This window comes from Oryza sativa, chromosome 1, assembly GCF_034140825.1.
Source record: "Oryza sativa Japonica Group chromosome 1, ASM3414082v1".
Lineage (NCBI taxonomy): Eukaryota > Viridiplantae > Streptophyta > Magnoliopsida > Poales > Poaceae > Oryza > Oryza sativa.
The window spans coordinates 32,190,636-32,215,391 of NC_089035.1; the positions used below are offsets into that span (position 1 = coordinate 32,190,636).

General features: G+C 43.7%; 5 protein-coding genes across 5 annotated transcripts; 2 read left to right on the plus strand and 3 right to left on the minus strand.

Moving 5' to 3' along the window:
- Nucleotides 1–1,665: 1,665 nt before the first annotated feature.
- Nucleotides 1,666–6,494, minus strand: LOC4327010 (transcription factor VOZ1). The gene is made up of 4 exons (XM_015766249.3): nucleotides 6,113–6,494; nucleotides 5,694–6,014; nucleotides 2,781–3,306; nucleotides 1,666–2,695 (listed from the first exon to the last, which is right to left on the minus strand). The coding sequence occupies exons 1-4, from the start codon at nucleotides 6,347–6,349 to the stop codon at nucleotides 2,076–2,078; spliced, it is 1,704 nt and encodes a 567-aa protein (XP_015621735.1). The 5' UTR covers nucleotides 6,350–6,494; the 3' UTR covers nucleotides 1,666–2,075.
- A 2,173-nt stretch (nucleotides 6,495–8,667) lies between these two features.
- LOC4327011 (uncharacterized) lies at nucleotides 8,668–14,071 on the plus strand. Its single transcript, XM_015765786.2, has 7 exons — nucleotides 8,668–9,022; nucleotides 9,550–9,777; nucleotides 10,217–10,290; nucleotides 10,831–10,990; nucleotides 12,215–12,334; nucleotides 12,421–12,529; nucleotides 13,683–14,071. The coding sequence occupies exons 1-7, from the start codon at nucleotides 8,798–8,800 to the stop codon at nucleotides 13,862–13,864; spliced, it is 1,098 nt and encodes a 365-aa protein (XP_015621272.1). The 5' UTR covers nucleotides 8,668–8,797; the 3' UTR covers nucleotides 13,865–14,071.
- A 272-nt stretch (nucleotides 14,072–14,343) lies between these two features.
- On the minus strand, nucleotides 14,344–17,111 carry LOC9268108 (uncharacterized). The gene is made up of 4 exons (XM_015765787.3): nucleotides 16,740–17,111; nucleotides 15,379–15,513; nucleotides 15,084–15,170; nucleotides 14,344–14,987 (listed from the first exon to the last, which is right to left on the minus strand). The coding sequence occupies exons 1-4, from the start codon at nucleotides 16,866–16,868 to the stop codon at nucleotides 14,781–14,783; spliced, it is 558 nt and encodes a 185-aa protein (XP_015621273.1). The 5' UTR covers nucleotides 16,869–17,111; the 3' UTR covers nucleotides 14,344–14,780.
- Nucleotides 17,112–17,667: 556 nt separating this feature from the next.
- On the minus strand, nucleotides 17,668–19,156 carry LOC4327012 (uncharacterized). Its single transcript, XM_015765788.3, has 2 exons — nucleotides 18,997–19,156; nucleotides 17,668–18,474 (listed from the first exon to the last, which is right to left on the minus strand). The coding sequence occupies exons 1-2, from the start codon at nucleotides 19,140–19,142 to the stop codon at nucleotides 17,892–17,894; spliced, it is 729 nt and encodes a 242-aa protein (XP_015621274.1). The 5' UTR covers nucleotides 19,143–19,156; the 3' UTR covers nucleotides 17,668–17,891.
- Nucleotides 19,157–20,156: 1,000 nt separating this feature from the next.
- Nucleotides 20,157–23,232, plus strand: LOC107276038 (trans-resveratrol di-O-methyltransferase). Its single transcript, XM_015791265.3, has 4 exons — nucleotides 20,157–21,056; nucleotides 21,316–21,602; nucleotides 22,708–22,769; nucleotides 23,099–23,232. The coding sequence occupies exons 1-4, from the start codon at nucleotides 20,232–20,234 to the stop codon at nucleotides 23,230–23,232; spliced, it is 1,308 nt and encodes a 435-aa protein (XP_015646751.2). The 5' UTR covers nucleotides 20,157–20,231.
- The last annotated feature ends 1,524 nt before the right edge of the window (nucleotides 23,233–24,756 follow it).

The window sequence follows — 24,756 nt, forward strand, 5'->3', positions numbered from 1 at the left end:
TTGATCTAGTGCTCCCATGTTTGATCCAACGGCTGGAAATAGGCAAATAGTTAATGGCATGGAGCATTGTAGCTCTCTGCCTTTGGTGTTGGAATGACGAGGATATGATCGCTATTCTATATGATTCTTGTAGAATTTAAAAGGCCCATTTAAATCACAGGAATGAAAAAACAGAGGAATAGAAAAAACATAGGATTCTGATAGGAATATAAGTGTAAAACAGAGGATTGCAAAACACAGGAAAAACATAGGAATAACCGTTTGATTGGACCACAGGAAAAACACAGGATTTTGAGGTGAGATAAAGACTCAAAGGATTTTTTCCATGAGGTTTTACCTCTTGTTAAATTTCCTCTAAAACTTGTATGGGAAAAGGCATTCCATAGGAATTTCATAGGATTCCATAGGATTCATTCCTTTGATTCAAAGGGCTTTGTAGGAAAAATTCCTATAGGAATGAAATGCTCTAAAATTTCTATGAATTTACTTTGAATCAAAGGGGCCTAAACCCCTTATTTTTAGTTTTCTTTAAAGAATTGGATTTGCAAATAACTCAAAGCCTCATTGGTTGCCCTAATAAGCCAAAAACCAAAGCTAAAATTTAAAAATTTAAACTTAATTTTGGAGTTAATTTTAAGATATTTTCAACGTAGTTTTGTTTTCAGCATTGGCTTTTAAGTCGCTAAAAGAACACATATATCAAATCCTACCTGTAAACAAACTTTTATTGACTTTTATTCAATAATAAGCTATTAAACAACTTATTAGAAAATATGGGCAACCAATAAGGGCCCCCATCGAAATATTGGACTAGCAAACTTTATTTGGAATCATTTTTCCCTCATTTTTTTAGATTTCAAACATATGAGCTCAAACCTCTTTGTGTTTATTTCCTTAGAAAAGTAGAAGGCACTTTATCTCTCCTCTTAACTTTATTCTAATAATATTTTCCCCTAAAATTTATTCAATTTCTTGTGGAATATTCAAACATATGTTTAATTTCAATGCGATTTCAATACCTACAAGATTGTGTATATCATGACGTCCAATTTATGATTTTTTTTTCTCGTTCTTATTTTTTTTCTCAATTCATGTGTTCCAAAGGAGTCTAAAAGAGGTCTTATTCGTAAGATCTTCCCGTCTATTACACAGCCCAAGATTAGGAAATTAAGGGAGATGTGTATGTTAGAATCAAGTTTATCGAAATAATGACTCTTCCTCCATTCATAAGAAATGGACCCTGAATCCCTGATGTGTACCGATATATCATCAGATATTTGTCATTTTCACGGAACGATAAAGCCTCTATTCACGATCAACGAGCATCCAGTGACGCTATTTTCATTGGCAACATAATGGTCCCATCGGAATCTTGGGAGGCTTGTCAGGAGCTGGACAGCAAAGGAATAACTTCTCTTTCAGAGATAGACAGTTGGGACCAGACCAGACATCAAAGAACGAACCATTGATGGCTCCATGCCACTTCAATCGACAACTTTCATCAGTTTAGGCATCTGCTGTTCTATCAACTTATGTTGTACCAGTAGTCTCGTTGCTGTAGCAAAAATGGTGGTAGCCATCGACAGCATAGCAGAACAGATAACGAACCAGCTGAATATTGCTACAAGATGCTTTCATCTCAAGCATGTAATTGGGGTTCAATCATAGAGAACACAATTTTATCAACAGGTTAGTGCCTTCAAAGGCCACCAACATTGCTCCCAGATTCAGAACAGCCTCATGCATATACAGCGTCACAAATAAACGGGTCCATCAAATAGCTGATAGACCCACATAAAAGGTTACAAGTCTAGCAAACCTGGCAATTTATGTTACATATGCTCTGCACCAAGGGAGATGCTATGTCAAGACACTAGGCTATATTACATTGTCGAAGTTATTGTGCACAAATACGACTGCAGCGCAGGCATTTTCGAAGAGGTTCCATGTTGATGCAACCCATGACAATTAGAATGATGGGGGCCATGCCAATAAGATTAGACCCCATAAGTATAGCTGGAGCTGTTAGAACTTGAAGGCCAAATATGCCGTTGATAAAATATGGTTACCCTTCTTCAAGCTCCATCATTTGAGCTCCAATAGAAGTCACTTCTTTCAGTTGAGTAACCGTATGGGAGATGAGGCCCATAAACAACATTGCCATTCAAATACGTCATCTGGTCCGGTTGTGACACTGCCTGATAAGCATTTGGAATACTGCCTTGAACTGTAGTGTTCTGAACTAAGTAGATGTTGCTATTGATATCATTTGGGTTAGCCTTTGTCCTGCTGCGGGCAGACCGTTTGTTTTCGACAGGGCTATCTGCACTCAGCCTAACCATTTGCTGCTGGATTTCATTCAGTGGGTTACAAGCTAATTTTGATTTAGCAGTTTTCTTTGCATCAGAGGACTTGAATTCAAGCCTGTATAGGGCAAAAGCATCACAATCATTGATCTCATACTCATAGAGGTGCCATTCATAGCTGTTAGATGGTTGTGGATCCATGTAATAGGACCTCTTCAGACCCCCAAAGTCTTTCATCACTTGCTTCCTTGATTCATGCCAACCACGGCCATTGTAATCTGGCAATGACCTTTGCTTTCGATTTCCACTCTCAAATGCTCGTCTTGGCTTGTCAAAGAACAGCCACTCTCTAATAGATTCACCCTCAAAAATGTACAGATCAAAAAGTTCTGCAATGATAGAAATGAACCAGCGATTAATTCAAACACTTGTCCATGCCAATACAATGGGAGGAGTTATGTAGCAATAACTTACCAGGTGCATTCCATGGGGACTTCGCAGTTGCAGCCCCTTCACAGACAGGAATACCAACATGCTTTCCTTGGATTTTTGCACTGAGGGCAGCAAACAGAGGGCCATCTTTTAAATCGATACCTCTTGGACGGATCACAGGCATTGTGCCTGGTGGACCCTCTTCCTTCACGGCCAAATCAGCATGATACATGCTGCAATAATCTTGCCACCTTTCTGATCCTTGAGCAGGCCGAGGGCAGTCCCAGAGAGCGCATTTGGGCCTCAGGAATGCAGCAGGTACTGGAGACATTGTATTGAGCAAGTCTGACATGTGGAGGAAAACATCTCCAGCATTTTGTCCACAGTTACTCGTATCAAGATATGCATTAGGGGGTAACTCTTGTGGCAAATTGAACTGTGGATATTCCAGCTGACCAGTACTTTCCAGATTATTGAGAACATCTGAATTGTATCCAGGAAGATACATCTTGTAATTATCATCATAAAGGAAATCCTCAACAGTAAGTTCCTGGTTAACATAATACATCTGCAAGGACAAGGTGAAATCTTGTTAAAATTAGCTCTCCTCTGTCAAACTTTAAAGTCAAGATTTAAGAAATGTGGCAGAAAGGCAAAATCGCAAGTAACATGATGATATGTGTTCTTGCCTATTGCATGCACGTCGAATACATGAAGACAATCCATTGTAGCAAAAGGAAAAAAAAAACATCATTAGGAGGATCACATGACAATTACAATGCCAAAGAGGTCATAAGAGCTCAGAAATAGGCAAAAGAAAAGTTCCGGGCAATGTCTCAACCTAAAATCTAAAATGCAATACTGATAAAAGAATTATCTATCATCAGAAAGAGCAGATACATAAGTCCTTTGTTTTATTCTCTGAATACACTAGAAATAAGATTTATTGACCACATATTGAGTGCACAAAAATTGCATTAGCAAAGGAAAGATTCAGATCACAACTACAAGAAAGCAATCACAGATAATTTCTTAGTTCAATTCCAATACAAGAACAATCCTTGTACCAATCAAGAGGAACAGAAACAGAAGCTTTTTGTTCTTCTCCAAGTGTCCCACACAATTAAACACACTATAGCTTCGCTTAATTAACCCAATACGCAAATCCCAGTTACAATAAGCAATATAACGAACATCAGATTTCTTAACTACACGATCCAAGTTTACCGTTGTAAGATAATTTTGGAAGATCCAGCTAGTCACTTATAACCAGCATCCAATGAGCAGCAAACGTTTACTTTGAAGTTTGAGCCGTCAAAACAACGATATCCTTGAATTTAAATTTCAAACAAACATCGAAGATTCAGCCATTTGGTAGTTGTAAATGGAATGCGCTGGAAACCAAATCTCCAGCACAATGATCTACAGCTAAGTGCATCACTGGCTCACATTCTTCAAATTCACAATTAACAAGTTCTCATCTACAGTTTAATTTCAAGGGCTGGGCATGCATGTTGACTAATGCTTGGCTGGGCCAGCCACAAAAACCTGTTTGGTCCCGTCCCAACCACAACCATGACAAGTCCCATGCTCATGTTCTTTCTCAACCTCGCAGACCTCCAGGAGCTCTCTCCACCCATGTAACTCCTTCACCCAATCAGCATTACTAGAAATCATCAACTTTGAGATGATAAAGCATACATTGCTTAAAATTGTCCAAGACGCATGCCAAGGCTATAGAGTGTGCATCTGTACGACCAGGCACATTGAGCTTCTGGCCTTCCCTTCCACATTGACCCCCTTATTCTAAGATGGCAGAAACCCACCTGTTTAACTGAAATTTCAGTTTTACTGGCTTGATCAATGTCTTGCCAGTTTTGGTTACACCTTTTGTTGGTATTAAATTTATGCACTCGGTCCCTTATCCCTCACAAAATACCCTAATTCTAGCAAATCAATATGCAAACCCTCAATTCAGAACACAATCATCCCAAAATCACCATACACGTAAGTTTAGAGATAAAATCACCCGCCACAAGTGTAATAAAGTTCCAGCAGAATGAATACCTGGATTATGAAAGATGGGATAAAGTTGTTCAACAATTGCAGCAGCAAACTTAACAGCGGGGAAAGAAAGGTAAACAAAACATTACTAACTTGGGAGTGGCAAATTGCAGCAATGTCAAAAACCCATGTCATATGTATCCCAAAGAGCAGAAGAACGTTAACAACAATGCTTTGGACACACTAGCTGTGCATCTATATGTTGCTATATTGGAGCATAATAACCTACTGATAGCAATAAACGCCACATCAACAAGCTATAGGAGCCCCCCCCCCCCCAAAAAAAAAGATGCTGGCTGAAACAAGGCCATAAGTAGCCCATGCCTCAAAGAAGTGAATTGAATGGTACAGCGCATATATAACGTTCAGTTTCTACCTTATGTCACACATATAATAAGCTTAATTTTATCTAAAAATAGTCAATACACCTAGATCAAAGCGCCGTCCATTTGAAATCTCCATTACAATGCGAAACCAAAGCTTTCCTGTTGTGGTTACGGTGAGGCCTATTGCATTACCAACAGAGGGCAAGCACAAGTGCACATGAAGTTTGTCTACACAAGAAAAGCAGAAACTCCCACTAAATGATTTAACGGGTCTGTTTTTGCAGATCACATTATATCCAACTAAACGCACACAACAAGGACTTCATTGAACATCTCTACAAACACAACAAAGTAGACAAATATAATTGATAAACCAGAAAAGCACACCACAGGCACAAAATCACACCGAACCGAAAAGCCAAGCCGCTCACATCTCTGAAGAAACACTCACGTTTCCAAGGATCCACATCCACCCTACTAATAGGGTGCCATTGTACCATAGTTCGCATAAAGATTGGAGCTTCCGTTTGACAGACTAGTAATAAAAAGTTAAAAAATCTTATACCTGATCATGGAACACCGCGGCAGCGGCAGGTGCCAGCATCCCTCCACCACTCGCCAGAACTCCCTGACCTGGCGACTGCGGCTGCTGCGGCACCGTCAGATCAGCCGGGGAGGCCACCGCTTCCTCCGGTGGCTCCGGCTTCATGTCCTGGCCGCCCTGCGCCTGCGGGTGGCCGTGGGCCTGGTTAGCCGATGGCGGGTGCTGCTGCTGCTGCTCGACGAGCTTGCTGGTGGCGTCGTCCTCCTCCTCCTCGGCCGCCGCCAGCTGCAGCAGCCGCAGCGTCTCCGACGGCGGATCCGACAGCTCCCGGTTGTTCCCCTGCTGCTAACCGAAATCCGCCCCCCCAATGAAAGCGTGAGCCGAGGAGAAGCCTAGAAATGGAGGACGGTGGGGGGTGGGGAGGGGCGTGATGCGCTTGCCTGGAGGGAGGAGGCCGGGGAGGAGGAGACGCTGAGCTCGGCGCGCCACTCGCGGAGCATCTGGTGGAGCTGCGCCTCGAGAACGGCGGCGTCGGTGGAGCGGGCCTCCTTGCGCGCGGACTGGAGCCCGGAGAACATCTCCTGGAGGTCGTCGACGCGGGTCTTGGCGCGCGCCCTGAACTGCTGGTGCCGCGCCGCCCCCGCCGACGACCTCCCCGCCGCCGGGCCCCTCCCCATCCCCTCCTCCTCCTCACCCGCGCGCGCCGGTTCGCGAGTTCGCGGCGAGGGAGATGCTCTTCGTTGATCTCCTCCTCCTCTTCGACGGGGAGAGGAGAGGAGAGGAGATGGGCGTGTGATGTCGTGTTGCTGGTTCGGCTCTTCCGCTTTTGGTCCGCGGCCGCTGCCACTTTGTTGGGTGGGGGTGGGAGAGTGGGCTGCTGCTGCTGGGCCCGCCTCGCCTCGGCTCGCGACGGCGGCGGCAAAAAAGAAGGGGAGGGAGTAGGCGACGCGCGCGCGCGCGCCGCGGATGGATTAGGCTAGGGACGAGTACACGACAGGGGAGGGAGGGAGGGAGGAATCCACGAGTCGTGAAAAGCCGAAAGAGCCGTCCCGGCAACGGCCACGGCACAACACAGCTCGGGACGGCTTCTTTTTGTTCGTGCAGTCTTGAAAAGAAGAAACTTCTGTTTGTGCCTATCCTACTATACTCACTGCCGCTCTCTCCCGGTTTGTTTGTGTTTATGCTTTGCTTCGAAGTCTCGAATAAAGTCGTCATCTGATTTCGGTCTTCCTTTGGAAAGATCGTCTTGTAGTTGTAGTCGTATTTTAGGGTGCGGGTATACGACTATACGCGGTCTCTATGAGTGGAGCGTTTGGATATTGCGATCGGAAAAAGGACATGCATGGTATCTGGATTCTGGCCATAGATAAATCTTTTGAGATACAAGTGCATGTAAGTGTCTCGTGATATCCAAAGGAAGATCAGATTTCATGAAAAAATAAAGGTCGGATGAATTATCCAGTCCAGCCAAGGTTCTAACTTTTTTTGTAAAAAGCTGGAGTTTCATTCGTCCATCCTCCTTTACATACTATCTCACATAGTGCAAGACCCACTAGGATGCAAGTAAAATGAACAAGTATGTTTTTCTCCCATTTATCACAAATTTAGTTATTTAAAAAAACTACGGTACTTGTTAGAAAATGAACTATCAAATGACGCTTTTATATGTTGCACGCTTGCATCGCAAAAGCCCACTTTGCATGAGTAAAAAAAAAAAGAAAGAAAAACGCACCAAACTCCATATCCATGAAAACCAAAGTTGACCACCCAATCCGCTTTCTCGTTACACCTGTACAAAATGAAAGTCCGCGAGATTAGCCAAACTCCCTATTCGGGGGGACTTATCTTCTTCTTTCTTTTTCAGTCCCCCTACTCTTCATTTTCTCCCTCTTTACCTCTTTCATCTCTCCATCTATCAATGATGATCCAGCTAGTTAGGGGGACTCGAGTCCCCCCAACAACCATGCTGGATTCGCCGCTGCGTTCGGCAGGAGCAGTTGGGAATCCACTCCACTCTTTTTTCACGCGCAAGTTTTTTAAACTGTTAAACGATATGTTTGTTGAAAAATTTTTCCATACAAAAAAATGTTTTAAAAAATCATGTTAATCTATTTTTTTAAAAAAAAATAACTAGTACTTAATTAATCACGTACTAAAAAATCGCTCTGTTTTCCGTATAGAAGAGATTAGTTCCTATCCTTCCTACCGAACACAGCCTTAGTAATAGCCCGAGATTCAACCTGAACCCTAACTCAACGATTGCATGCTCCGATCCATCTCGACTCGACGCCCCAAGCAGCCAAGCTGAGCAAGCACCACCTCCAGTTTTTGCCGATTACGGCAGTTTCCTCGATGAAAGCATGTGTCTACCTCTCACTACCTGAACCTTTTTAACGCTGAAACAAGGGAGTGATACCAAGTGGCTACACGTAAGTAAGGTGTACGCGTGTAATCGGATCAGCGGGTAAGGGCATTCCCAACCCAATAAATAGAATAGTATTCATAGCATTAAATAAATTGCCAACTAGGAAAAAATGATGTGGCAGGTGAATAAATGAAGAAAAAGAGGGAAACCATGTCTTGCATGAGACATGGTTTCTACACAACATCTAAGACATCATGTGAGATAAGTAGCATTAAATTAATGGAATAGTGGTGTTTATATTAGAAGAGTAGTGTCTAGTACTAGTTTCTTAATGATGTAGAGTTTATGGAAAACATGTCTATGTTAAAGGTTGGGACTGCCCTAATAACCTCTCACGCCACGTCCGATCGACGGCCCAGAATCTCTCGTGCCCTCCTCCTGTGGCTGGGAACCGGACACATCGCCCCCACCTCGCCCGCTCGTCGCTCCGTCGCCGCGAGGTCGCCTCGCACCCCCTCGGGCGGGCCACGTCTGCTCGCTCCAGGACACGCTGAACCCCACTCCTTCTGTCCCCACATGTCATAGACTAAGCCGTCCATGTACATAGCCCACATCCCCTTCTCCTCCCCCGTCTCCTTCTCCGGTCGGTTTCCCAACCCGAGAGGGCCTCGCCGCCATTGCCGCCTCGCTCCTCGTCTCGCGGGAACGCCGCCGCCGCCGCCGCCGCCATTAGGGCTTAGGGCTCAGGAGGCTCGCGGCGATGTGGTGGAGGGCCGCGAGGGCTCGCCGGCGGATCGCCGGGGCGCGGGCGGCGTCCACGTCGGCGGCGGCGGCGGGGGAGAAGAGCTGCCGCGCCGTGGTGGTGCCTCGGTTCGGAGGGCCGGAGGTGCTGGAGGTGAGGCAGGGGGTGCCGGTGCCCGATCTGAAGCCGGGGGATGTGCTCGTGCGCGCGCGGGCCGTCTCCATCAACCCTCTGGACCTGCGAGTGAGCGCTCTGCTCTGGACTCCCTCTCCTTGGGAACCGTCTGGTGAAATGATAACTTTTTTTATTATTATTTTCGATATGTCGGGTAGAAAAATTGGCACGGGTGCACGTTTTGGGTCAATCTTTGCACTGTAGGTAGTAGTCACTGATCAGTTGGTGGTATCTGCTAATGCAACAGAGTGGTGGATTCTTGTTTAATGCTATATGAACTAGGAAGGGAAGGAGTGCAATCAGCAGTAGGTTTATAGTTTGTGATCCCCAGATGAGAAATGTTGTGTTCTCATTTTCTTTTAGGAACCAAAAGGCCAGGTGACCCCAGTCCCAATTTTCATGGAATTAGATACCAAATAGGTCTACAACAGCTTTGAGTTAAGTTATACTCTGTTTGAAGCCTGGAATTAAGCAAAATGCAGTTGACATGAACAATCGGATATGCATATATTCTTGTGCTTTCCAAATTATGAAATGGAATATATTGTTCTTTTGGTGAAATTTAATTCATCTCATAAAAAAATGTCTCTCCTCAGATGCGGTCTGGTTATGGGCGTTCAATATTTGAGCCAGTCCTACCTCTGATCATTGGCCGGGATATAAGTGGTGAAGTTGCAGCTACAGGGACTTCTGTGTCGTCCTTTACTATTGGGCAAGAAGTGTTTGGTGCTTTGCATCCAACAGCCATAAGAGGGACATACACCGATTATGCAATTCTTTCACAGGATGAGCTTACTTCCAAACCATCTACACTCAGTCATGTGGTATGAATTCATCAGATAACTCTTCTCGTCGTAACATTGATATTTCAAAATATCATTTCAGGATCACGTCAATTTCTTTCACCATTAATCTTCACATAGTATGAACTGGACAGACCTGGTCCTTTCCCTGGATGTATGCAATATGTTTATTCCATTTCAGGAATGTACAACAGTGCATCATATTTTTGTATTTAACAGGCATTGTGGCTAATGGATGATGATAGGAACTCCTTTGTGTAGATTTAAACAAAAACCCATCCTTTGAAAGCTTTTTAATGAAAGTTCTAAAAGGTTTTAGTTCATGTTTATTGTTTATTGATGGGGAGAACAATTTCTATCTTCTTAAGTAGATAGCTCAGGACTTGGTTTCCAATGTTACCTGTATGTGAAAAAAATACCATACTGCAAGCTAATCGAATCAAGTTTTGTTATATTGCAGGAGGCTAGCGCTATACCATTTGCTGCTTTGACTGCATGGCGTGCTTTACATGGTACGGCTCGAATTTCTGAAGGGTATGTCTGGTTATACGCCACTGTTTGTGAAACAGACAACAAGTTCTTTTTGTTGCCATTGTTGCTGTTTCCTATAACTTGCATCTACCTTTACTTTTAATTTATTGGATTGTTAGCATGGTAGGTAAGTATGTAATTAGTGACTTTTAAATGGGTTTGGTATTAAAAAGTGTGCTCCTCGTAGTTTGCTTGTGCGGCAGACAGCTAGAAGCATACTACTACAAAAGTTACTTCATCTCCTTTCATAAAGTTTCAGATTTTTTTCACATATATCTAGGTACATATGTAAATTCTTAATTTTAATGGTGATCTGCACTACACTTCCCTCTCTTCGGGTTCTATTATATAAATATAAATTATGCAGGGAAGTTGTAATCTCTTGTAGTCAATCCGAAAACCAACCCTATTATTTAGGTCCAATTCACAGCACAAGCTTTTCGTTATCAGTAAAATGTTATTTCATGTCTGGTTGAGTGGTTACATATTGAAGTTATGCTCACCTTTCCTTTTTGAACTGAATGCAATTAATTTTCGTTTTAGACAAAGAGTACTTGTGATTGGTGGAGGTGGGGCTGTTGGGCTAGCTGCTGTTCAGCTTGCAGTAGCTGCAGGGTGTAGCGTTTCTGCAACCTGTGGAACTAAAAGTATTGAACAAGTGTTGGCCGCTGGTGCTGAAAAAGCTATCGATTACACTGCTGAGGTAAACGCTTTCAGAAGTCCAAACTCTTGTACTTATATTTTCTTTACGATGATGATGATATAGTGAATTCTTTTGCCCTTGCACTATTTTCGGTATCAACGCAGGCAAACCATATCCTTAATATGTCTAGCTATCTATTCCATCTGTTTCATCATATTATAAATTGCTTTGACTTTTTTCTAGTCAAACATTTTTTAAGTTTGATCAAATTTATAGAAAAAGCTATCAATATCTAAAATGCCAAATTAGTTTAGTTAAATCTAATATTGAATATATTTTGATAATATGTTTGTTTCGTGTTGAAAATGCTACTACTATATTTTTCTATAAACTTGGTCAAACTTAAATAATTTTGGCTAGAAAAAAAGTCATAGCGACTTATAATATGAAATGGAGGGAGTATATATTTATTTGTCTTTGCTAAGATAGGATTGTTACACAGCAGGAATGGATATTTAATGGTACCATGGTGCCTTAGATGTTGTTTAGTCGTTGTGGTTCGTTGTTCTGTTACCACATTATCTGATAAACTCATGCTTACATGCAGACATATGAACTCTGAATCGCTTATTCATCCACTTTGCACTGTGAAGCTATGCACAGAACTGATAGCAGCTAGCAGTTTTTCATCTTCTTAGCTGTGGAATCTTTCATTTCTCCTACAAGACTACACATATGCAATGTTACACTTGACATATCATTTTTCTTAGGTCTAATGTGACTATTTTCTTTTCTTCTTGCATCAATACAAAACATAGTACTTTATACTTATAGATTATCAGGGAATGATATTAGTACTACTGCACAGCAGAAGAGTGTTTGAACCGGTTTTCAACATCATTCAAAACTTGCAACTCATTGCCGCTTGTGGCTGGTGGTGTGACTGCAGCATCAGTGGCCAACACGATACAGTTTAGACGGGTTGGGAGAAACCTGGAACGAACAGTCCTATTGCTCAGTAGTATTATATGTGGCTTTGAGCTATTGTCTAATTCTTTGTGCCTGGTAAATATAGGAGAGGATACTGAAGTTTTCCGTTATTCTCCATGAGTGAGAAAACATTAGTGAATTTTGTGTCAGGGCATATAGATCATTTCTGCGATTGGATAAAATTGTTAGCTCACTAATTGTCCTGTAGATTGTTTTTTTTTTTCTCTTTAAGAAATTTCCCTAGATGAGTACCATTGTCTCCATAATGTTCATATTTTATGGTTTACCTTACAGGATACTGAATCAGCAGTTAAAGGAAAGTTCGATGCCGTGTTGGATACCATAGGAGTACCTGAAACTGAGAGAATTGGCATTAATGTTCTGAGGAGAGGCGGACACTATATGACCCTTCAGGTCGTCAACCTGCCCCTTTTAATTTTTTCTGTGTTTCTGCTTTGATTGTCATTTGTTCATTATTGTATCATCCTTCTTTGTGATAGGGAGAGGCGGCTGCCCTAGCAGATAGATATGGATTAGCTGTGGGACTTCCTGCTGCTACTGCTGTTTTACTAAAGAAACAAATGCAGTACCGTTATTCTCATGGAATAGGTTTGTATCTATTCATATAATCTTTTCTTTTTGTTGGGTAATTTATTGTGTCTTGAGGGGATATATTTTGCTTTAATTATAGTAGCTGGTCATAGACTAATAGACTATCTACGTTTCCACTTTAAAACTTTGGCTGTGTTTACCCGGCAAAAAACTTTGGCTGTGTTTAGTTCACTGTCCAAATTTTTTTTGACGTATACGGGCACACATTTGAAGTATTAAACGTAGACTAATAACAAAACAAATTACATATTCCGCCTGTAAACTGCGAGACGAATCTATTAAGCCTAATTAATCCGTCATTAGCAAATGTTTACTGTAGCATCACATTGTCAAATCATGGCGTAATTAGGCTCAAAAGATTCGTCTCGCAATTTACATGCAAACTGTGCAATTGGTTTTTTTTCCGTCCACATTTAATGTTCTATGCATGTGTCCAAACATTCGATGTGACGTTTTTGGCAAAAAAAAAAAAATCTAAACACGGCCTTTATTTATGTGGACTTGCACCAACTAGAACTTGGTCAGTATCTGACTAACTGGCGAAGAGCAGGGCTTGCTTTTGCCAAAATCCAACAAGCATGGCCTGGTCTCTCAGATAGCTTTTTAGATCAATACGCAAATCTATGCAACCTTACTCGATTTCGCTCATAAACATCCCAACCATTTCCCAGAACTGCAGAAAACAACTTAATAACTACTATCAGTAGCTTTGAAAATAACCCTCAAGAGAAAAACTATACATGTACAGTGAATATAAAATATTTTCATTTTTATTTAGTGATGCATTGAATTCTTGACTGCATACATGCGAGTTGAGGCTGATAGCAGTGGGCCGCCTGCTCTTTAAAGTTTAGATCCAGCACTTAAGTGATTAATAATGACTAAGTTGGTCACCATTGGTGTCGATTGCTTGTGAACTGCTTGTCAGTGTTTGGTTAACGACTTAATTCTACAAGGGTTCAATTTGTTTGTTTCTTAATAGATATGATCAGGATATGTGTGTCTATCATGCGATCTTATGATATACAATTGTATTCATGTCTACCTTTGTATTTAATTTAGGGATGAATTGCTTTACAGAAGTTATCTATATGACCTATTCCATTGTTTATACAAGACGTTCTCATGTTTCTTACAAATTTAATATCAGATTATTGGTGGACATACATGAGAGCTGACTCTGAAGGACTTCATGAGATACAGAGGCTGTCTGGAGCTGGGAAATTGCAGATACCGGTGGAGAAGACATTTCCCATCAGCAAAGTAAGAGAAGCTCACGAGGCCAAGGAGAAAAGGCTGGTGCCTGGCAAGGTGGTTTTAGAATTTGACTAGTTTTAGTAAGATTCTTCTCTTGTAGGAACAGAAGAACCGCACCTGTCTGTAAATCGTAAGAACTTTCTCCTTTTTCTTTACCTCTATTTTGGAAATATGTATCGGTTTGTTGGCCTGACAAAATTTGGTCGTCCTGTCAAGATGCATTTGTCATACATGGAAATGCAGTAAGCAATAACGTGAGGCCCGAAAGAAATTTTCATTTCATCTTTTACTCTGGCACATATATCTCTGCTGAGAGTTCTTTCCCTCCTAGGAGTACATGAAAGGTGAAAAGCATGATTCGATCCCGGTAGCGCTAGTGCACTAAAGAAATTGGGAATGATAATTTAGCCCTAATTACTTAAGTTAGATTTATTAACTAATTCAGCAAAAGCCTAAGTCGACAAGGAAAAGTAGTCAAATCACCTATAATACAACACTGAACTCCTGCTGTCCGGGATTTGTTTCCTAGTGTTAAGAAAATATGAAACATCACATAAAGCAGACTTCATTTGCTAGAAAATGCAAATGGTGGTGAAATAACAATGAGGGGATGCAGGCTATTTTGCCTTTTGAGCTATGTTAATGGCAGGTACTTAGTCTTGCACATCAGTAAGCAAAGCAAGAATACTGCAATGTACACTTGACTATAGCATATCCGAAAACAGTATCAAAACTTCGAGCCAGATGGTCACTGATCCGCCCACCAACAGCTTCAGCTCAGAGCAAACACCGACCTCTCACGTATGCTATTCACAAGGTCAGAACTCAGAACGAGCGCAACAAGTAAGAAGTCCAGCCGTTCGCCGAATAACTACAATCGAATCGAGCTACGGGATGGGAGGAAAACAGGGGCAATCAATCTGCGTTAGTCCTTCCGAAATGCAGGGCAGGGGAGACAGCCTATGGGCTTTGGACAGTACCACTGGAGAAGCTAAGCAGCAGCGGCCGTGGGCTGCTGATGCTTTGCCTTTGCTGCTGCTGCCGCTGCCGCCGAAGCTGCCTGCATCGGAGTGGCAGTGGTGGAGCCGCGGGAGTTCGGAAGGGCCCGTCTCTCGTCCTGCTGCCGCTCGATCTCACTGATCCTCTTCTTCATCATCTGCACCTCACTGGCTAGCTCCTCTATCCTCTGCTTTCTCGCCTGCCATTTCAAGAACAGAGACAGTTTAACAATCTCTGCAGAACGCTTGCGTATTGCAAAAATTACAGTAAAAAACTACGCATGATACCATGTTACCTCGATTTCCTGCTTACGGATCTCCTCTTTTCTGGCTTCTGCCCTAGCACTTCTCTGCACCTCGTAGATGATTGCAGTACCAGCGACCTGAAAAATCATGTGACAATTCATGTCAGCTGTAATCTTTTGACATAATCAAGTACTTCTCGAGCATAGGAAGTTAGAGAAAAATAAGAATTCTGGAAGAACCAGTTTTCAGGCTCTTCAATTATAGCATTTCAGAGTAAAATGTTCAGAATTTTCTGGTATTAACAGACAAAAACTCATTTAGAATAACTGAGATCAAAGTACTTGCCGAGAAAACAAATAGTTCACCAAGAAGATCTGCGGCAGCTTGAATTGCCTTCTCCTCATTCAGGGGCCGAATGTGAATGTCAGTTGCACGGCCATAAAGCCGCCTCTGCATGTTTGTAGTGAAACGATGGTTTACCTGAACATAATGTGCCATACACCTTGTCAGTACAGTAGTAAAAAAAATTTTCTGCTCAAACTAAAACAAAGGCATGCATGAGTTAGGATAAGAAGAATTCATCCATTTTACTGTGCTCAGGTCGCCAATAATCTCAGCCTAAAATTCTTTGATGTTCTACAGAAGGATTGAGCAGCAGCATTATCTATTCATGGTTTCAGATTAATCTTATTTGAAAGATACCCATCATCAGTATATGCAGATGTATTCATAGTTTCAGATCAATCTTATTTGGAAGATACCCATCATCAGTATATGCATATGTATTCATAGTTTCTGATCAATCTTATTTGAAATATACCCATCATCAGTATATGCAGAATCCATTTTAAAGGTTAGATTTGTGAAGTAATGTGAATTATTGGTGGTGCTCTGAACAGATAAGGATCATGGCTATTGTTTCCTCAGTGTTGCAGAAGCCATGTATTACTGAATAACAGACGTAAGGAATCATTATAATCTGGCTCAAAGCTTGAAGCTAAACTGTCCTTGCTTATTATGAACATCAAAATCATGAATTACTAGCATGTGATTCTGACATCAAAGAATTGACCTCAGGTAAATGCTGCAGATTATTCCACTTGATATGAACACCAAAATCCATAATAACTAACATGTGTTTCTGACATTTATCCACATCAAATAATTGACCTCAGATAAATGTTGCAGAAACAATCGAGATGAATGTACATTTGTAGGAGATCAAAGCGGAATTATGAGTTATGCAGATCCTTGTAGGACTCAATAAAAAAAAATCCAGAACTCGCTACAAAAACAGAGAGATCCATTACAAAGCACTGTTGTATCATGGCCTGAAAGCTCCATGACAGAATACTGCAACCAAACCAGAACTGTGCATAAACGCAACCGTCCAATGTAAAGATATACCAATGAAACAACCCATTAATTTACCAAAAAGCATCAGAAGTTCAGAACTAGCTCGTCGTACTTTCGTATTTGCATTTCATCATACACATCCCCACACGTCGCTAGTTCCCAACAAAATAAACCCAAGAGTCTCGGAGGAACATCCTCAAATCTCCAAAGTCCAAACCGCCCTTACGGAAAAAAAAAACCGCTCAAGCAGTTCAATCCACCCAGGCGACGCGGCAATCTATGAATCCAAGCATCAACAGGGCGGAGCCGCGGAGAGAGAGAGATGATCAGGGATGAAGACGAGACGTCACCTGGGCGAGGCCGATGATGAAGCCGCGGAACTTGGGGTGGATCCCGGCGTTGTGCTTGAGGCGGGCCGCGATGGGCTTGCTCAGCGTCCGGAACGCGAGCGACCCGAGCTTCACCAATGGCAGCACCATCACTTCTCGCCGCAGCGCCACCCCTCCCTCTCCCTCTCTCTCTCTCTGCTTGCTTCTTCTCCGTGCGCGCTCGCGCTGCGGCGAGGGAGTAGACGTGGCGGTGGGGTTCGTATGATCGGTGGGAGGCGCTCGCGCTGCGGGTTGCGACGACGAGGAGGAGACGCGGCGCGGGTTGGCGAGTTTGTTGCGCTCCGCTCGCCTAGTTGGCTCTTTCTTGGAGAGGAAGGAGAGAGGGAAGCGAGCAGGAGGAGGGGGGGTCGTTCAGTTTCAGGCTTATTGGCCAAGTTGGTGGTCGCGTCTGGTCCTTTTTGTGATAATCTCGCCCTAAATCAGAAAGAGAGAAGATCAAAGATCAAACAACTTCGTAGAAAGTGAGAGGAATCCTGAACTCTACTCGTTGGTTTATTTTAGGACGGAGGAAGTATTTTCTGTATTTTTTTTTGTGTCTTTGTTTGATTTTGTTATCTCAAATTTTGTCAGCGTGGAAACTTCATGTTATCCCATATAACCAGGAAACAGCAGAACAAAGGGCAACATGTAGACCGGAGGGCAAGCAGATGTCCTATACAAAGTTACTGCTGAAATTGTCCAATGATAAGTTGTCAATTCCTGAATCTGGTAAAATATATTGCTAATAATTTACTGTAGAAAGTAAAGCATATAAAAAACCAGACGACTCAGTTTACAACAAGAAGCATGAGTACATGACAATTGACAAATCAGGTTTTGTTTCAGTGAAGTAGCCTGGTACGAGTTACTTGCAGATCAAGTCCATTCCCAGTTAGCCGCCAAAAAGAAATGGAAAAATAGCTAGTCATATATAATCTCAAGTGACATAATATGCCAACCACTATGGAATCTCAAACGAAACCACAAAAAATTCAGTTTGAAAACTTAAGCATCGATACAATTGACTCGAGAAAACATAGACTAATGATGCAGCTGCTAAGATAGAAATCTCGAAATCATGTATTGCCTGTCTAGCTTTTCTGCAAAATTTCCATGCCAAATCAACTAAGGTTTTCATTCCTCTATGTGTGATGCATGGTGAACACACATGCGCCATGTGCCATCAACCTTCTCGAAGACGTTTGTGGCGACTTGCTTCCCCCATGTTCTTCCTTTGGTCTTAACCACTTCCAAGCATGTGACGTAACCAAGGTCACCATGCACATGAACCTCTACATTTTTCAGATCAATGTTTAGTGGGAACTCATAATCTGCGCCACATACCATCTCCCAGCTTTGCATGACCACGTCATAACCTGATATCCGACCCGCAGCAGGATGGATAACATATACATGGTCACCCTTAGCCCATAAAGAGTACATCGCTGCAAGATCGCCATTCTTGAAAGCATTGTAAAACCGTGTGTTTGCTGCAAGGAGGGAAGCTTTGGTATCTTCATGGAGGATGCGCAGATCATCCCTTATCTTTGCAGCCCGGGAATAATCTTCTTCCTGGATGGCTGTCTGTAAATTACGCTGCAGGGTTTCCTCGTCAATTGACAAATCTTCAGTCGTTGGGTAACCATCAGCATCTCCACTTTTAACATGAGCAATTTTGCATCGGCCCAAATTGGATGATGCAACTTGAAGCCCTGCACTGAAGATAACATATTAGACATTCTGAAGAAAACACAGGTTTCCTTTTTATAGTGAAAACTGAAAAAAATCTATGATGCAAATATTATCAATGATCTTTCTTCTAGCCTCGAATTTCAGCAAGTAGCTTCAATACCTGGAGGTTGCAACTTGGGATTTAGAACAACTAACTGAATATGCACTAACAACTGATATTTGATTTGCAAGCTACAAAATTCACTTCTATAGGCCTCACCAAATATCATACGGTCCTTAGCATCTACCTAAGCGCGTATTTGACCAAGCACGTATTACCTGCATAGTTCAATTTTCCTCATCTAAACGTACGACCTCTCCCATCCAGCCAACAAATTACTCCCAAAACTGATGAAATTTGAAAGGGGCATTTGAGAACAGCAATAATCCCCAACAAAATCGAACTTGTGGGGTTACCACTACTGAATCCGCGCGCGTACATCAGGCGTGAGTTCAAGCAATCAACCCCCAAAAATCTGAGATTCAGAGACAAGGAAGGGGGTCTCACATGTTTCTCGGCGCACCGCTCCGCCTCCGGCCGATGCAGATCCGCGTAGTGGCGGGGTTGGCGTAATCGGTGAAGAACCCCGCCTCGCAGAGCCGCGCGGTCGCGGACGGCCGCAACCAGCCGCTCGCAGCCGGCGCCGCAGACATCGCAGGCTTCCGTCAAATACCTTTTCCTCGGCTGCTTATCCTTGATACACTTTTGAGTTTGACTCCCCTCTTCTGGTCTACTAGCACTCTACTACTCCAGTAATTTAATTTTGTGGTTGTTTGGATCTCTAACACTACGGGTTTAAAATTGCCGAACGAAATTTCCGAAGTTGGTCCTATCGGACCGCCCCAGCCGATACCATATTATTTCGGCCGCATTTTTTTTATTTTTTCGTGAATTTGGTTTTTTTTTTAAATTTGATCAAATTGTATTAAAAAATTCATACAATTTTAATATTTCGGCCACCGCAGATACAAATAGCCCAACCGAAAGATTAAACCCTTATGTCCCCCAATGTACTTTTACCCAAAGAAGGTTTACTGGACCGTAAGGCTATGTTATTTTCTTAAACTATAAAAAATGCACATGCGTTGTAACGGGTGAAGACTATTTTAATCTTATTATTGATATAATTTAGTTAATGTGAAATTCACCGTGTTAAATTTGTTTGGATATATACTTTGTTAGAAAATCACGAGCTGTAATTAGGAGTCCAATTATCTCAAGTTAATATACGAGTTTTTTTAAAAAAAGATTTCTCATACGATGATTCAAAATGAAACATCAGTAATAAAAGTTGAACCAAAATAAAATTTACTCAAACTGATTTTGAGCAACTTAAAAGTTTAGGCTAGAAGTAAAATATGATGAAAAAAAACATTTAAATCAACTTGAAGTTTAGGTTTTAAAATTTAAATTTTAACTGCGACTTATACATGCACGATATGTTAGTAAAGAAAAACAACTTAAGTAACTACTTTTTGACTTCTGACTTGATCACTCAGAGCTAATCTACTAGTAACATTTTTTTATCAGCACTTGCATGTTAAGCATTATGGATTTCGGCAGCACCTTCTCCTTGTAAATGCATGCGAAATGCGATTTCACAATGAAGACAAAACCCAACAACTTGAAGGAGGCAAGAATATAGGATTCTTCATAATTTCGTAGTATCCTAAAGTTGTCATGTTTGACTACGGAACCAAAAGCTAATTAATCACTCGGGCCAAACACTGAGCAGCTGAGCAATGGACGCCAGCCGCAACTCCGACCTCGCCGCCGACGAGCTCCTCCGGGCCCAAGCTGAGCTGTGGAACCATATCTTCGCGTACACCAAGTCCATGTCCCTCCGCTGCGCCGTCGAGCTCGGCATCCCTGACGCCGTCCACCGCCGTGGCGGCGCCGTTACGGTTCCCGAGCTCGTCGCGGAGCTCGCGCTGCCGCGCTCCAGGGAGCCCTTCCTGCGCCGCCTCATGCGGCTGCTCGCGCACGGTGGCATCTTCGACGCGGCCGCGGGTGCGGAGGACGCCTACGGGCTCACCGCGGTCTCGCGTCTCCTCGTCTCCGCGCCCGGGGGCGCGGGGCAGGGGCTCTCGCCGTTCGCGCGCGCCATGCTGCACCCCATCATCGTGTCGCCGTCCATCTCTCTGGCCTCGTGGTTCCGCGCCGCCGCCGCCGACGACGACGACGAAGGAGCGGACGCGCCGCGCGTGCCGTTCGCCGCCGTCCACGGCGGGCGCGAACTCTGGGCGGTGGCGAAGGACGACCCGGGGTTCGGCGCGGCGTTCAACGACGCCATGGCGTGCGACGGCCGCTTCGTGATGGACGTGCTCCTGCACGGCCACCACCACGGCGGCGCGCAGCTGTTCCGGGGGATCACTTCGCTGGTGGACGTCGGCGGCGGGTCCGGCGGCGCCGCCAGGGCCAGCGCCGCCGCGTTCCCTCACGTCAGGTGCACCGTCCTCGAACTACCGCAAGTCGTCGCGACCGTCCCACCAGGCGACGGAGGCGTCGAGTTCGTCGCCGGGGACATGTTCGACCACGTCCCCAAGGCCGACGCCGTCCTCCTCAAGGTCACACCATCACAGGCGCCTTCTCCTATAATCCTCGCAATTGCTTGCCTATATTCCAATAAACCAAAAACGATTTATCAGAAAATAGAAATTAATTAATATGTAAAACTTCTTATATATTTGTTCCTATCAACTTAAAAGCCAACTATAAAAAATACGTTAAAATATCTTAAAATCAAATTAAAAATTTAATTTTAGCTTTTACTTTGATTTATTAGGCCAACTGATGAGACTCTAAGCATGACATCTATTTTTGCAGTGGATCCTGCATGGGTGGGGGGACGAGGAGTGCGTGCGGATACTGCGGCGGTGCAGGGAGGCGGTGCCGGCGAGGGAGGACGGCAGGAGGGTGATCGTGATGGACCTGGTGGTGGGATCGTCGTCGAGCTTGGGAGATGGCGCGAGGGACACGGAGACGCAGCTGCTGTGGGACGTGATGATGATGGGGGTGGTGGGGAGCCCCGAGCGCGACGAGCGGGAGTTTTGCAAGATATTCCATGACGCGGGCTTCAGCGGCTACAAGATCCTGCACGTCCTGGGCATCCGGTCCGTCATCGAGGTTTACCCATGATTCCCTCTCTATTATGGATCTTTGTACCGGGTACATCACAACGGTGAGATAGGTAAACGAAAAATCCATATGGAATGCATCTGATGTAAAAACACAAAAAAGTGCATAATAAACATACAAAACATAGTGATTTGTATACCGATACAGAATCTAATGTTGATGAGCAAACCATACATAGCACTTCTGAAATAGGCTCATAACTAGGTCTAGATCAGTAGCTAAACCATGATTCCCTCTCTATTATGGATCATGTGCCGGGTATCATCACAATGGAGGAAAAGGTAAACGAAATCCATATGGAAACCATCTGATGTTAGAACACAAAAGAAGTGCATAATCGCTTATATACAAACCTGCCGAGATTTGCGGCTCCTGGAGATTTTTGAGCTGGCGTGGCCACCTGCGCGTGCTGACGCGTCAGCGAGGCGCTGGATGGCGGGTGGTTTTCGTGAGCTCTCGCACGTCCGTGTCGTCGTTGGTGATTTTGCAAAAACACCCTTCATTTACTTGATAATTTGTTATAGATCCCTGGTCCTTAGTTCTAACGTTGTGCGCTCTTACTTAGAGGACCTCTTAAGAAAACAATATTCTATATGAAGAAGCGAAAAAACGGAAAATTGAACCGCGCTCTGAAAACTAGAAGTTTAGGGGTTGTTTTTGCAACCCTCACCCCTTTCCCCAAACCCTAGCCGCCACCATTCCTCTGCCTCCTCTCCTCTCGCTCCGCTCTCTCTCCTGCCCAAGCGACGGCCGCCGCCGCGTGCCGTCCCCTCATCCTCTTCTTCCCGCAGTTGGCGACCTCCCCCGCGCACTCCCTACTGCGAGCTGTTGCTGTCGCCGCGCCGTCGTCCTGCCATCGCCATCCTCTCGCTCCCGCACCGCATCCGCCAACGAGGAGGCCGGGACTGTCGGATCCGGTGACTCCGGCCTCCTCGCCGGCAGATCCGGCCGCCCTGAAGCGAGGGGAAGCCAGGAGCCGCCTTCTACTCTTCTACCTCTATGCCCGGCACTGCCCCTCTCTCCCTCTCCCTCTCCCTCTCCATCCTGTTCATTTCCGGATCAACGGATGCCTGCGATTAGGCGGCCACGGACGTGCGTGTGGGACGTCGAGGAGACGGGGAATCACTGGATCCAGGAGGTCGGTGAACCGATTTGGAGAGGGAGCTGCATGATCTGTGGCATTGGTGTCCCGTTTCGGACAGCGGCGGTCTCCAGTACGGCGGGTGCTGCTGGATCTGCCGCATGGAGGGCTCCTCGTCAGCTCCATCCTACCTCTTCTTCTGCCTTTTTGGAAGGAGGTGAGGAGAGGAAAGTTTCCTCTGGAATTTCATACTGCATGTTATATCTTTGCCAAGTTGGTGGTCTTAGTGTGATACTGTGATTAATTTGGACCGATGAAGATATGTGTATTGAATTTTTCTTTGCAAGTTTAAATCAGTGTAACACTATGAATGTGAGCGTGTGAATGCAGCTTGTAGTGAAGCTTTGTTGAGCTTACGCAAAGCAGAGAAGGGCATCGGCGCGGGGTTCCTAGAGGATGCTGCCACCTCCATCCCCTTGCGTCACGGCCGTGCTGCCCTACTGGTCCTCTGGCACAGCATCTAAGGTCATCTGCCACCACAACCAGGTTGCATCTCCACCGAATGTGACCCCACTTTGATGGCGGCGAGCTTTGCTTTGGTAGTGTTGCTGTCAATTTGGCTGTGCATTTCTTTAAGGGGTTCATCTACGATCCATTGTAGCATGCAGATGACTTTAAATTACAAATGAGTTAATGCATAAGATTCTTTGTTTCCAAGTATAAGAAATTGATATATCTTTTGTTGAAGTATGAGTATGCTGATTTGTTCCAGCAAAATATAGCAATGTACAATATTTTTTGTGGATAATAATTTGATAATGCTCCATCCAAATGTAGTCATGCATCTTCATCAAAATAGATTGTGGCTTTGCATTTTTAGTTTGTTCATTACTAATTATGCCCCTTGAAGGTAGTGACTTCTATAAAATTAATTTATAACGAGCATGTTTGTAACTTGACATTAGATGACCTTTTACATGCAGAATCTGAGACTAAACGTATACACTAATCACACTAATCACTACTACTGCTGCTATATATTACTGTTGTACCAAAAATATACAAGTGCATTTGATAAAGGTTATACAGGTCTGGATCAGAACTGTATATTACTGTTGCACCAAAAATAAATTAATGAACTGTAATTTTCTCTGTATTATTTTTGGATGTGATTACTAAAGCTCGCTATGTGTCTGCTCTTTTTGCACTATAGATGTTATGTGGGGCATTCAGTATCAGCGCCGGAACCGACGCCAACAGCCAGAGCAGGCGCCGTGATGTTGGATCAAGTTGTTAGGATTAGTTTCAGTGATTAAGTTTGTTAGGAAGATTAAGTTGTTAGTTCCTGGTTAGTAGCTGTTTGGTTTTCCATTGTAAGCCTATATAGGCCATTCGGTTTAAGTGATTAATCAAGAAAGAAGTTAATCCCAGTTCCTGTTAGTTTCCACCACGGCTCCGGGGAGGTGAGGCGTGCGTCCTCGCCCTCCCGTCGAGCACAGCTACGCGCTATGCCACTTAGGGCCGGCGCCTAACAATAGAAAATCAATTTATCTCAATTTGTTGCACAATCCATCTATAGCTTCAATTCTATTCTAAGCTATCTAATCTTCCCAACGCCAATCAGCTGCTGCATTACAATGGATTACATTATTGCTTTGCGAATAATATGAGAAGAACCAAAGAAAACATGATGGATTGGTGCAAGATCAAAGGACTGGCATAGCTGTCCACTTCTCTTATTCTTGTAGGCTTTAGCTGGTGCAATGGTTTCAGTAGCAAAACTAGGCTATGATAGGCTGATGCCTGCCTTAACACGCCAAGACTCCAGGTGCACACAACATAGTAGATCAGAACAAAGGATGCCTGCATTGGTGCCATCCTCCAGGAGGAGAAATGGCACCACTGGCAACCAGTTTGGCTGATCGTTGTTCGTTGCCTACCTTGAGTTCACCGTTTAAATTATATTTGACATGTTCTTTACGGAAGTGAAAATTTAGTTGATTATCTGTTTACCAAATAGGCATATATTAGTTCTATAATTTGGTTGT